Source organism: Choristoneura fumiferana, chromosome 23, assembly GCF_025370935.1.
Source record: "Choristoneura fumiferana chromosome 23, NRCan_CFum_1, whole genome shotgun sequence".
NCBI classification, from domain to species: Eukaryota; Metazoa; Arthropoda; class Insecta; order Lepidoptera; family Tortricidae; genus Choristoneura; species Choristoneura fumiferana.
The window spans coordinates 15,042,961-15,057,300 of NC_133494.1; the positions used below are offsets into that span (position 1 = coordinate 15,042,961).

The following is a 14,340-nucleotide window of genomic DNA, read 5'->3' on the forward strand; positions in this document are numbered from 1 at the left end:
TGGTAAATTTCAAATGTAATTCTAACTATTCTTGTTTTCAAATGTAACTGTTTGGTTATTATTACATATTTTAACTGTAGGAAAAACGAAGAGTTCTAGTTATGCAGAATTAATAATAGGTTAGTTGTTAGTATACCTACTAAAAAATATAATAAGTCCGTAAAATATACTCAGTGGCACAAAATTTGGTCCACTACATACAAAATTCTCTGTTACTGCATGCATTTGAGGGCCAGTGTTTTCCGCTCAGTATATCAGACACGAATTCTTTCTTTGTCAATGAGGGTTTTCAGGTGAAATATCGTTTAATGGCAAAAGTATCGTGATGTCCATTTGCGTTATGTTTGTAATGAGGGCTATCGTTTTTTCACTCACTAGATGGCGCACTGTTGCGTGAGGTTTTTAAGTATGGCTTTCAAAGTCTGTTATTACGGGCGTGAAAACAATGTTTAGATTAAAATCATATTTAACACACCTTAAAACCGTACCATAAAAATATCGAGCATGCCACAGTGTTGCATAGTCCCCGTTTTGTTTGGAAAAAAGGGAGAACAAAGGTTTCCGAAAGACAAAACTGTCTCAAAACACAGACATTCATTGCCTCGGAACGCATATTTGCCATAATTAATTTCAGATATTGCAAAATATTCACAAAATTATTCTAATTATAAATAAACCCGCGTAGCTCACCCAAAAACTATGAGATTTGACATTTCGGAGACCTCACGCTACACTAGCGCCTCTAGTGGCGAATTCATACGCGATAGCCCTCATTGGTTAAATGGGTCAATCAACTTTGTCTTGTCACTCGTTGCTATAGTTACGGTCTCCTGAGTCAATCTTTAAACCGTAAGTTTATAGGATTAAAATTTGCCAAACATGCATTTTTATGGTAGTTTTGAGCCCCTTCTACCCTGGCTGCCGGTAACACACTATAATTGGTCATCTACCAATCATGTTAGTAATGTGACACACCATTTCTTTTATTTTGCTCCCCTCGCTGACGGGACAGAATAACAACAAGAAATAGTTGATCCACCCAAATAACTAAATGAGCCAATCGCAAGCAAGACTGAAATGTCAAACCGTGATGTCAATATCGTGAGGTCCACGATACTAACGCCATCTAGCGATTTTTCGTTTGATTGACAAAAGAAAAAATAATTGTCCAATAACACTTGTCCAAAAACACCAAGTGAAGGAATAGATTACAGACATTCTAGTTTAAATTGGCTTTTATTGAATATCAAAATTTAATTTCAGAAATCGTTCGTTCCTGGGTTTTATGAGTGACATTGGCGCCTCGCCTCGCGCCACTCCGCGGTGAATTCTCCCGAGTGCAGTAGCATTTAGTCGAAATCTATCTGTGATATTCGCATTTGGTTAAGTTTATTGCAAAGTCTGATTTTTTTTTAAGTTACGCGCAATCGCGTCCGGAGAAAAGTTCTGGAACTATTCTGGCGTCTTTTACAATAAAATTATGGATTGAGCTGTTTTTGCGGAAATCCATATCAATGTTCTAAAGTTTCTTACCTTGCTATTCCGCTCCACTTGATTGTGAAAGCGAAATAGCTAAGTAGATAAAATGTTTGTATTTGTACAATTAACTTTAAAGAATAATGATTGAGATCACATATCGTACTTTATAGAATTTTATTGAAATTTTAAGTTTCCAAAGTGTGTCTATTCAAAGAGATACCAGTTAGTTTAAGCTATAGGTATTAGTTTACGCCGTCTACTTTCCTCCCCTTTTCTTCTAACGCCATTGCTAATGCAGCAAAAAATTTGAGTTCACATTCCAAATTATAAAATGGTTTATTTTCCTATTCCCACAAAGTGCTGTCGTACCAAATGCGAATAACTGAATGTTATCGTTAACTGCTGCACTTGAGGTGAATAGGGAATCTAGGTAGAATAGACCTGCCTGGCAACACTGCCGGATTTGCCTGGCAACACTGGACTATTTTTGAATTTTCAAACATGTTCTTATTTATTATATTGTAAAATAAAATACGGGGTCGATTTCAGGACTCAAAAAGTATAAAACACCTAGAAAAAATTATAGAGCAAAATTTGCGTTTTTAGGAAATTGTAGTTATTTTTTTATTAGATTCAGTTGAGATAGGTTATTATAATTATATGAAATTGGCCCCCGACGACTATTCTACTCTGATGAGTACAGTGTACAGTCAACCTATTTGACTACTGGGCCATCTTGAATCCATAGTAAATAATTTTATTTATCCAATGCTTATGGAATGACGTAAATGTCATTTTGACATGGCTCTGTAGTGACCTAATGAACAATATACGATGGAAGGTTTTACATTGGTCCTAGTTGTACGTTTTTCAGCATTTGCAGTTCTGTACAACGAATGGAATAGAAACAAAGGTATATTTAAAAGATACATTTTCGTTTTGGACCAGAAACAGGGGTTTCACAACTAGAAATAAATGGATGAAAGGAACTAAAATAATGTTGCCATGTGCAAGCATTGTACGCTAAAAATCATGTAAATAGAATGTGGCGCCTAATTTTAATCTCTATTCTCTGTTATGGCAATAACTCAGCTTCTGGGCCGATGTATCTGCTTGAATACTCGTTTTATACTTATCCTTATTACTTGAGCATAAGGCAACAGTGTTCTACGATTTTATAAATTTATTTTATAGTTAAATAAAATAAATTAAGGACATAGCCACACTTCGAGCGCGTCGCGATACAAACAAAATATTCTAAAATTCGAAGTTCGTATCGAGCCATCGTTCTTACTCTCCTATTTAATACTATTAGCGAGAGCTGGACGGCAAATATGATCAATTTTACGTGGCAAATGTCTTTGGTGCCGTCTCTCTTTAATTTCTTTTAAATATATACTTAGCACATTTAATAACAGGAACTTTAATGCGCTCGGAGTGTGGTAAAGTCTTTAGAAATAAGCAGACCATGTATTGAATGTCTAGGAAACGCTCAGTTTTGTTATGGTTTTGGTAGTAAACTTTGTTCGACTACATCATTTTAAACTTTCGAAACGCATGGATTGCTTAATGTGTGCTACCACTACACACTAGTGCACCTAGCAAGTCGATGATAGGCAATTGTATTTATAACTACGACACCGTTCCATTGTGGCTCAATAGACTATTTGTTTGACACCACCATTCAACTGACATGCTTTTTATAAAATGTCATAACGCGATTCCCCCATAGTCATTAATATGGCAACACTGAACTCTACCGTCAGAGTACAGCCAACTTAATTTACTATTTATCTAAGTACTAAGAAGCTCTTAAAAAGGAAATTTTAAAGTTTATTGAAAATTAATCTGATCTTCCAAATTACATGAAATTCTTTTACTTTGAGCTGTGCTTGGTATTCTTGGTTGGCTTGCATGGTTTTAATAATGAGTAAAAAAATTGTTGCCATATAGAAGCATTTACGCTAAAAATGATGGTTTGATACCGTAGTAGTAACACTGGTTGGTAAGGTAAAATTTAAGGGGCTGTTTTACCATCCATTGATTACTCTTATTACCTGACGGTTAAATGTGATGCCGTCTCTATTTGTTTTGTTCGAATAGACGGAGACGGCATCACATGTAACCGTCAGTTAACACTAATCAATGGATGGTGAAACAGCCCCTTAATGTCTATTCTAGAACTTCATTGTAACAAAGATCAAGTGCTCAAAACACAACTTAAGCAACCATTCACTCGTAGCCTTTGATATTATGATTAACATCTGTTACAAACAGTTTATAACAAATTAGAAATACAAAATGCTATTAAATTTTTTAATTTAAGTTAGCGCATAAAGTTTGGCGTACCTACCTATAAAGGCTCCCTCTGAACTACTTAATATTGTTCTTTACTTTCCCACAAATGGTGGAGGTGCGGCGTTGGTTGCTTAGACTTGACCGTAATCAACCAACCCCGCACCTCCACCATTTGTGGTTTTATGCGCATATGAATTAGCATGTTATATTTTATAATTTATTAAAAACTGTTTGTCCAGATGTTGATTATATATCAAAGCCTTAGATTTGTTTGGAGCGTTGTTCTCTGTTTTCAAACGACTTCAAAAAGGAGATTCTCAATTCGTCTGTATGTTTTTTATTTATTTAATGAGTTTCTGGAATAAACGTTTAAGATTTAAATTTTAAGTCCTGGTAACCCGTGTTACATAATATTACGTACATGCACAGAAAGTCGTAGTGTTATTTAACTTCTACACTTTATTGCTAAACTCTATCTTGATCGTACTTTCGGTAAGTACTTAAGCTGTTTTTGGGTAAATTTTATCATCAAAGGTATCTGTAATTTGACGTTCGGAAGATTAAGTATTTAAAATTCTTTACTACTATGTTGCCGAAATCTACAATTTGTAGTGGACATCAATGCAAAGACGATTCTGGAAGCAATTATTTATTTTTCTAATTCAACGAATTTGTATTTGTTCGGGGGCCAATCAACTATTTTACCGACACTTTGGGCGTCTCCTGCGTTACCAAAATTGTCTCTGGCGTTACCAAAAAATCGTACTTCCAACAAGATATTTCACGGTTTAATAGGTTGAACTTACGTAGGATGGCATGTATTCATGTACACCATCTATTAAATCACAGAAAAAACATGTTTACTTACAAAAATCTGCAATTGTTTGAAAATTGCCGCGGACAGATTAGTATCGGTAAGAAATTTGATTGGCCCTCGGTCGTTTTAAACAAGTCACTGTGATTTCTAGTCGATGCTCCGAATTTCTTTTACTGTGGATATGTATTATGTATAATTATTATCTATATTTTAAGTTTGTAAGCATTTCTGCAGATTCTGCTCATTTCACGATTCCTGACGAGTTAAAATATGCAGTTACATTAAAAAAGGTTATCTACGTCAACATGGTGCAATTTGGCACATTATGTTCCTCAGGTACCTATAGGTTGTAAAAAAAAAAACAACCGACATACGTGAGCTATACCGGGTTTGGCCTGTAATATGTATGAGCAAATAATTAAAACATAGATCGTACTCCTCAAACTGAACAACATTAGTTCAGCGACTTTTAAAAATAATTAGCTTTTAAATTTTTATTAGACTTTTAAGTTTATTTGAAGAAGCAATGTAAAGCAAAGTGCTTGATGCTTGTAGCCTGACAGGCGACGTCAGTTGTGTTTTAGGATGGCGTACATTGATAGCAATATTTAATTTGTATGAAAAAAGGAAAATTCAAAGACTCCATTTTTTTTTAAAAGTCGCTGAACTAATATTGCTCAGTTTGACGAGGACGATCTATGTTTTAATTTTTTGCTCGTACTACAGGCCACACCCGGTATTTTTTTGGTGGAGAACGTACTATGTTCGAATGCATTTGTTTTTTGAAATTGGTATTTACCAAATGAGCGGTCATAACTTTAATGACACAAATAAAGAAAAAGCTATGGCTCAACTGATGTCAGTAATAATAATAATAACTGTTACGGACATCTAAAGTAGTAGTTTACGAAGCGCCTGCTGCTAAAACGCGAGCAACTAGCGCGACCTGCAGTCTTTGTACTAAAGCATGACACGAATTAGGCGTCACGTAATTTAAGTTGCCTGTCCTAGATGTGCAAAAGGCAAAATGTACTATTTATTGTGCCACGTTGATGAAGACGATTAGTAATAGTATTCATAATTATGTAATAATAATAAGTATGTATTTATAAGAATATTGTGCGAAGTATACATACACTGATTTAAGTTAACATGCACTGTCAACAAAACAGACGAATTTTGTAAATACTTTATTTTGCACTTTTTACATAACGCCCTAGACTCCAGTTGTCATTTAATTACACACTGGAACTTACGCTGTGTTGTAGAAATGGAGCAAATGTCTTAATTGTCTGCTACCGGAAAATGTGTTTTGATTACTTCCAATCACAACTCATTTTGAGTTAGTACTGGCATTCAATTATCAGTTTGATCCATTACAAAGCCACAAGAAAACTGTACAGGTGTCCACTGAATTTTCCTAACTTTACAGTGATCAACCATGTCTTTTTTTTCATGGCCTTCATTTTCTCTTTTTGTTTTAGCAATGCGTATTTTGCCAATTACATAATATGTCAGTACATGAGGAAGTTATTCCATATGTCTGAAATTTTGGTTTAGGGGGAATAGACGGGAGACCTAAAACAAATAATGTACGTTATGGATGGTTTGCCATGTAACGTCACAACTTCCTTGGCTTTCTACACCCAGTTCTTTTCAAAGCTATGCTTGCCCAAACCCAGTCTCTACTTCAGGACTCTGCTGGAGCCGTAAATCTTTGTAACGATTGGCAGACATCGAAAGGATAGGATTCCGGGATCCAACGAAACTAATAAATAACGGCATTACCTATGCAGTTTAGATCTAGTAACTAGAATCTAGTTTTTTTTAATTGACTGACTAGAAAAACTATGTCAGAAAGTGGACACCCTGAAATATCGTCACTAGTTTGAAAGTCTCGTATTTCAAATCAATACGTCAACAAAATTTGACCTTTGAAGTAATGTAAAAAGCTTATAAATGAGGTACGGTCAGGGACTTTATTTAATTCATGCATGAGCCAGAGCCATGGGACCTTTTCAAAGGAAAAGTCATTAAGATTTTCGTTTTTTCGTTGTTCATTAATGTGATGTCACTATGAATTTTATTGTGAAATGGGTCCATGATGGCTCATGAATTAAAGTCCTTGACCATTCAAAGTTTTTTAAAAGTGCTAAGCTAGTCAGTGGTGTTGGATTATATCTTTGTACATATTCTTAAATTATGGCACTTTTATTGGATCACATTCTGAACTTAAAGAAACTTCTAGAAATGTATGAGTGCTGATACTTTCATATATTTCTAGTCAGGCTCAAAGTCAAATCAATTTTGTATTTAAGTAATATATTGAACTCGTCATCGGAATTATTAGAGCTTTTAGATAATTAGATAATGTAAACTTGTATGTATTTAATATGTAATTTACTCGGCACATTTATCAGAATAAACTTGTTACTGAAATTTGTTTAATTTATTTGTTTTTATTAATATTTAATGGCTACTTCCTGAAAATATTAGATTTAGTTGCTGATTTGAGCTTGATGTTGCCATACTTTTCAACAGTACTAAACTGAGATTTAAATTAAATCGAGATTTATTTATTTTCGGCAAGATTTCTTAACAAGATAAATTATCTTGCATTGTCACTAATTCCCCCCCTCCCCACAAAATACAGTATTACCTAAGTATTTCTTCTTTAAGTCCTAAACCAGCAGGGCTACTACGAAACTCGAAGTTCGTGTCGTGCGGTCTCTCTTACACTTATACCTACTGTTTAATACGAGAGCCAGAGGGACGGTACGACACGAACTTCGAGTTTCGATTTTCATAGTAGCCCTGCAGTGCTATAATTCTCACATTTCTACCTTATAAAGTACTAGTTTTTGCCCGCGGCTTCGCCCGCGTGGAATTTAGTTATCGCGCGCTGTTTCCTCGGGATAAAAAGTAGCCCAATCACTCTCGGGCCCATAAACTATCTCTATGCCAAAAATCACATTGATCTGTCACTCCTTTCGACGTGAGAGATGGACAAACATACAAGCACACACATTTTCGCATTTATAATATTAGTATGGACTAGCATTTGCCTGCGACTTTGTCTGCAAAGAAATTACTTATTGCTATCCTGAGGAAGTTATACAATTTTCCAGGATAAGACTAAACTATAAGGCTGCGTTTCCACCAAAGATGTGCGAGAAATGTGTTTGTTGTGAACCAATAGAAAAGCTTTGTTTACCTATCCTTGCTCAGAGCAGCTCTAGTGGAAACAGCTCAGCATGTTCATGACAAACATACAACACAATACAAATAGATAGCCTTAAATTTGACACGGATCCATGTCTTAAGCATATGAGGGGTTGATAATGTCCTCCCTGGGACTTGCACTGTCTCCTACCCAATTTCATCTAATCAGTTCAGACATTATTGCATGACCAACTAACAAACATCTTAACTTTCATTTATAAAGTAGGATGCTAGGTTTATTTACAAGGTTAAATTTCGAAAATACAAACTGAGACATGGATGCACAAAAAAACCAGAAAAAGAGACCAGCGCTGGGAATCTAACCCAGGTCCTCAGCAATCCGTGCTGCATGCTATAACCCCTACACCACTGCTGGACAGGAATCTAGACACAAATTTTTCCTAAGCATACATATCTCAGGTTGCTTATTTCTACTACGCTACTTAAGAATGAAAGACCAATCAAAGACTCCAAAAAACCAATCATAAGGTTAAATATGTTGAACAACAAACAAAAAAATGACTATGAGCAAATTAATATATTTCCACATTAAACACATCTTACACAAATATTTACAATAACTAAACCTATTTCACAACTTAAATAGCAGTACCACGCTCCAGATTCTGTTTAATTTCTGCTGTATGCTCTCCGTAGAAGCGTTCCAACTTCTTATTGAACTTAGCGTTCCTTTCATTAATGTAGTCAATATCTGCATCATCATTGTGGATGCGTCGGCGAGAGTACTTGGTCCTTTTAGCAATCTGTCCTTCCAAGTCATTAACCATTTTATCAATAGCATCCTTCCTGTCTTCATGCATGCCATGGATAATTACGTTAGGTCCACCATAAAAAGCATCACCATATTTCTGTTTCTGTTTGTCATACTGTTCCATATCTGCTGCTGGCATTTGTTTGACTAACCGGTTGTATTGACGCACAGTGGCTTGTTCGTAAGTGGAGAATCCTTGGTCTGGGTTCTTCTTTTTCTTTTTACGCTCTAAACGTTCGGCTTCTATGGCGGAGATATTAAGTACCTTTACTCTGTCATAACTTTTGCCTTGACTTTCCGCCTCTTCTCGCTTCTTCTGGTCGTCGACGAGCCACTCCGCCTGTCGCCGTTTGGCTTCATAGTTTGCAGGGAGCTTGTGTCTTGCCTCCTCGGCTACAACTTCCTGGTGGTTGTGCGTTCTGGCCTCGTTCCTAGCTGATTGCAGTGTACGCAGTCTTTTCATACGTTCAGCTTGTTTCTCCGCAAAAGTCATTTCTTTCGTAGATGAAGATGAATCTGTTGCGCTCATCTTGAGATCAGTTGTAACTTAAGATCACCAATTTATTATGAGAAACGCAAAATACCACGAGAGAAAGTAAACAAACGTATTGTATTACGTTACGTGAATCACTAACTATCAAACACGCGCAATGTTGCCAACTTTTTTTGTCTGTCATATCCGCAAAATTTTTCCACTCAAACCACGAAAACCCACTAAAAATGTGTTTCGAACAAACCAGACCCAAACTGTTAAAATGATTTAATTTTCTTTTTCCTACATTTGAATTTAATTGAACTATATAAATGTTTCGTATTCCCTCCAAGTTTAGAAACAACTTTGATTGCTGACACTGCCTGCTTTTATTTCTATGTACTTTAAACTACGTAAACTCAACTCAGTGACAATGATTTCAATCCAACCTATAGCAAAATATTGTGCCAAAGAACCTAGTCATAACAAAAAATAATTATTTAAATATTAGTTGTTTTAGACGACCGGATGGCCAAGTGGTTGGAGAACCTGATACGAAGCTTGAGCTCCCGGGTTCTCGATTCCCGGCCGGGGCAGATATTGATTGTTCTCGGGTCTCGGATGTTTAATGTGTATTTAAGTATGTATTTATCTATATAAGACAGTATGTTTATCCGTTGCCCAGTATCCATAGTACAAGCTCTGCTTAGTTTGGAACTAGGTCAATTGGTATCAAGTGTCCCATGATATTTATTTATATTTAAATATGTTGTGTCGCAGCAAAACACGAAGACACGAGACGAGATCGGACGTTAAGCAAAGTTAAACTGTCATAGTTTTTGTGTGCGTATGTGACAAGAGATTTAATAATTCAAGAGTATTTATGAATATTTGAAGCAAACGAATAGTGTTCATCGTTCATCTGAAGATTTCACTAGTATGTTGTGACAGTTATAGGTATGTAGGTACATTGCAAATCTATTCCATGCACCCTATTAGGAGATCGCTATATCTGAACTGAATTGCCAATAATTTCAATAAAACTACTAAACAAAAACAACTAGCTGCTAAAATCAATATTTCTACTCTCACGTTGGTAATAAAACCCTCTGTAGCCTATTTTTATTGACTTAAACCTACAAAATATGCTTAAGTACATATCTGAAACTAGTCAAAATCCCCGCATTTCCCCCGCACAATCGGTTTATATTTTAAATATTTTTGGGGAATCTTTTACATACTGGCAATCTTTTATACACGTAAAGCTGACATTTGTCAAAACAGTAATTTTTTACATGGTAACATTAATATTCGTTTAGAAATTGATAACAATCCTCATTAATTCGTTTTTTGTAAATTATTAATTATCGTACTCAAATTAAATAAGGCAAATAAAATAGCATCTTAACTTTTAATTGATTTTTATTATTATTAAATGGATACGCGAAATAATTAAATATTGTGAAATTAGCTGCAAACAGAACTTACTTTCTGACTGAACGACAGAACCGAAGTGAAGTCGGTCAGTCAATTTGTGTTTTGATACGGTGGCGGTTGTGTGTAAAAGTGCGTTAATCGTTCATTTAAAAACTTCCTAGTGTTTCTCTGAGTTCACGATGTCGGATGAAATCGCAGAGAATGGAACAACGAACGGCGACGTGCCAGAAATCGAGTTGATTATCAAGGTAGCGTATTTATTTCGCACGTGTTATGATGCTATGCGGCGCGCGAGATCACCCGGCCGCCGCAGCCGTCTCCGTCTCCGTAAACGCTCGCAACTCGCAAGACCGCCTTCGCGAATATTTGAAGAGTTGGGTTGGCAGACGTGAGGCACATTTCTAAGAGTTATGTTTGTTTGTTTCACGGGGTTTCAAGGATGTTCATAGACGTACGCTCGTATTTGCCGTTGAGTGTAGTGCGCACTCGAGTGCAAGAAAGTATATTATTACTGCACTTATAATGCGCGTAATGTAGGTCAGGCGCGACTTTGTTTTGTTTCCCGGCCATCTGGCGAGTTCTGTTGCAATTGTTATGCGATTTTTAATTTATAGTTTCAGATAAATTCATCACCTTAATTTAGTTAGTTCTGTTTACTCTCCTTAACATTTGAGGTGGTACCCCGTTTAGTTTAAAAGTTCGTAATAATCGTAATCGTAACGTTGTCCTTCAGCAGTGTAAGGGTTTAGTCATTATGAGGATGAGTCATGTCATGTCCCATATTTAGTGAGTATTAGCTTTTATCACTAAATCAATAAGGCTAATGATAAACATATAGAGTTAAATAACTGCTTTTAATGTAAGTTTGTGGAAAATATTAAATTTCTTATGCCATTAACCAGAATTCTGAGGGATAAACAAAGAAATGAGGGCAAAAAGGCTGTTTGAAGAAAAAAAATATTTTTTAACCCCTGTTATGAGGGCTTTCTCTCTTGTGTCCTGTGGCTGAATGGATATTCCCTCTCCTGAATCTGGCCCTGCAGTAAAATCTGCAAAACAACCACTTCAATGTGAGTCCGCTTCACTTCTTAAACCACATAGTTAAACTTTGCAGTGATCTGCAATACCCCTGGCGTTGCAGATGTTTATAGGCGTTGGTGATCTCTTACCATCAGGAGACCAACTTGCTCGTTTGACATCCAATCGAATAAAAAAAAAACTGCCCAAGCATAATATGGCAGGTTCATTTTGATTCCAGTTGGGTTTTTCTCAAGCTTTACTTTTCGTCCTTTTACAAGTAAAATAAACGAGTAAACACTTCCAACATACATGCACATGTTATTTTACTAATTTTTTTTTTTACTGGATGGCAAACAAGCAAGTGGGTCTCCTGATGGTAAGAGATCACCACCGCCCATAAACATCTGCAACACTAAAGGTATTGCAGATGCGTTGCCAACCTAGAGGCCTAAGATGGGATACGTCAAGTGCCAGTAATTTCACTGGCTGTCTTACTCTCCACGCCGAAACACAACAGTAGTTTAATATTATAAATGTGAAACTTTGTGAGGATGTTTTGATGTTTGTTACTCAATCACGTCTAAACCGCTGAACCGTTTAGATGAAATTCGATGTACACATATTCTGATTCCAGGGGAAGGACATAGGATAGTTTTTATCTCGGAAAATTGCATAGTTCCCATGGGATAGCCATAAACGAATACTACGCAGACGGAGTCCCGGGCAACAGCTAGTATTTGATACACTAGAAACAAGGTAGTCTTGGCGTGCATATTTTTTGTACAACTCTTAAAATAATTGATCAAGCGTTCATGTTATGGTCATTATTCATGTTTTTCAACCGCCTCATTTTCATAGTAATTTTTTTTGATGAATTTGATGACATTTTTGATTACTTTTTTAAGACATCCTGTACTTTCACTAGATAACCTGGAAACTAACAGAATCTTCTTCCATGTCAACAAAAATGTGTCAATTATGAAATTATCTTGTATGTAATGTATCCCATGAAAACTAGTGTCATGGCCCTGAGAGGGGTATGCGGTATGCATTGCACCTCCTTGCACACTCCTGATATTAAAGAAAATACATAAAATAAAACTAAGATACAGATCAAATTGCATAAATACTTATGCTCCCCCTCCAATCAAAAGTAATTCTCAAGTTGCCCATAAACAGTGTAAGTATAGCAATATATTATTTAAAAAAATTATATATTTATTAATTGGTTCAGTAACACAAAGAAGATAATTTTGCTTCAAATAAGCCATTTAATTTCTACAAATGCATTAAAATATCGACATGCATTTGCTATCTGCGTGTCAATTAAAAGAAAACTTTACCTCAATAATCAATTTCAATAAACATGATGTAATTGCCAGTACAAAAACTAAAAGGCAGTTTGCACTTACTCATCAAATCAGACTGGTCGCACATAAAGTACAAACAATTAATTGTAATTTATATTCATGTCCAGCCCTTTCCTTCCTTGTATGCTAATGTGTTGAATAAAATTTAAACAATTAAAGGTGTTATTACTGTCAGAAACATCCATAAGAACTTTATGTTTAACTCTGATGCTTATCACATTAGTTGTAAAGTTTTTGTTTAGCTCGCCTTGTTTGGACTAAAGGGCAGTGCAGAAGAATTGCATGTATGGCATTTTTTCTGACACTAATAACTGCATGAAAAGCGCGCGCATAGAGAACTTATATAAAGAATTGTTTGAGAAGAAGAATTGTTAGACTTGTTTATTGTTAATTCTAATTTTGGATTTTGATGTGTTTTTCATAAATATTTAGTTTTATTGATTTATTTCATTGATTTTTAATTAAAGTAAAAATAAATGTAACAAAAAATTAAACAGTCAGTCCACTCTCTATTCTATGTATCATATTGGGGGAAAAACATTTTTTTTGTATAAGTCATGATCTCATGATTACTGTTAATTGTTAGCTCGCAACCGAAATCAAATTAATGTTATAATTTTATCAGTCCATTACAAAATTATCAATAGAAGCATCTTATCTTAGTGATTAGTTGATTACCTAGTTATTTTAAATCGTCATTACGTCATTAGACCTTGTAGCTGTTTTACAAGTTATAATAACTATCTATTAAAAATTGTTATAAAAAAGTTTCATGTTTACTGAAGCATTAAGTATTTATTTATACATATTTATATTTTATATTTAATAATTTAAATCAAGCAAGTAAGTTTTTTATTTCTCTTTAGTTACTTGGAACTTAGACAAGCAGAACTGATAGTAATAAATTATTAAATTAAATTTAAATATGCTGCCCTCTACAGATCGGTTATGTATGATCAGTGAGTGATTTTCTTTTTTTGTAGATTAGCCGATAAAATCAGCCCGCGCCTCACCCGCGCTAAAATCAACAGATAGATGGGCATCCATCCCTTTCGCACATGTTAACTGGTTAGAGCTTTTACCTAGGTACCTATTTTAGCTAGCCCACACCACAATAGTGTGCGGCTGGGCTCGGCCGACACGGAACGACGTAGGTATATCGACGGGAAAACATCTTTTCCACCTTAATGCGTGGACATAATACGTTTTTTGTTCGGCTAAAGCCGTTTACGCGTCGATACGTGTGGGGAGACCCTGAGTGTACCACTACAAAGCTGGCCAAGCTGGGCAAATCCTTCATCCTACCCTAACATACATACTCTACCTAGCTACCCTTTTTAAACTAGCAAGCTCCCTAACTTGAAGGGCGATGAAAATACTAAGCAATTGCGCTGCAAACTGAGAAAATTTCAGAACCCCAGGTCTAGGTCATGAATAATTAAAATATTTTAAA

General features: G+C 35.5%; 2 protein-coding genes across 3 annotated transcripts in view; one reads left to right on the forward strand and one right to left on the reverse strand.

Moving 5' to 3' along the window:
* Positions 1 to 8,335: 8,335 nt before the first annotated feature.
* LOC141440877 (pre-mRNA-splicing factor Syf2) lies at positions 8,336 to 9,235 on the reverse strand. The gene has a single exon (XM_074105457.1). The coding sequence runs from the start codon at positions 9,115 to 9,117 to the stop codon at positions 8,416 to 8,418; it is 702 nt and encodes a 233-aa protein (XP_073961558.1). The 5' UTR covers positions 9,118 to 9,235; the 3' UTR covers positions 8,336 to 8,415.
* Positions 9,236 to 10,573: 1,338 nt separating this feature from the next.
* The window catches only part of Clic (chloride intracellular channel protein 5), a 40,683-nt gene continuing 36,916 nt past the window's right edge, over positions 10,574 to 14,340 (forward strand). The window contains exon 1 of one of the 2 annotated variants that reach the window (XM_074105998.1): positions 10,574 to 10,745. In XM_074105998.1, coding sequence (XP_073962099.1) covers positions 10,677 to 10,745 — 69 coding nt within the window. In that variant the 5' untranslated portion in view covers positions 10,574 to 10,676. The remainder of the gene's footprint in view (positions 10,746 to 14,340) is intronic. The other variant, XM_074105999.1, reaches the window with a different exon arrangement.

What these genes read in the sequence shown, in the direction of transcription:
- LOC141440877 (XM_074105457.1), bottom strand. Translation starts at nt 9,117, where the DNA reads ATGAGCGCAACAGATTCATCTTCATCTACGAAAGAAATGACTTTTGCG.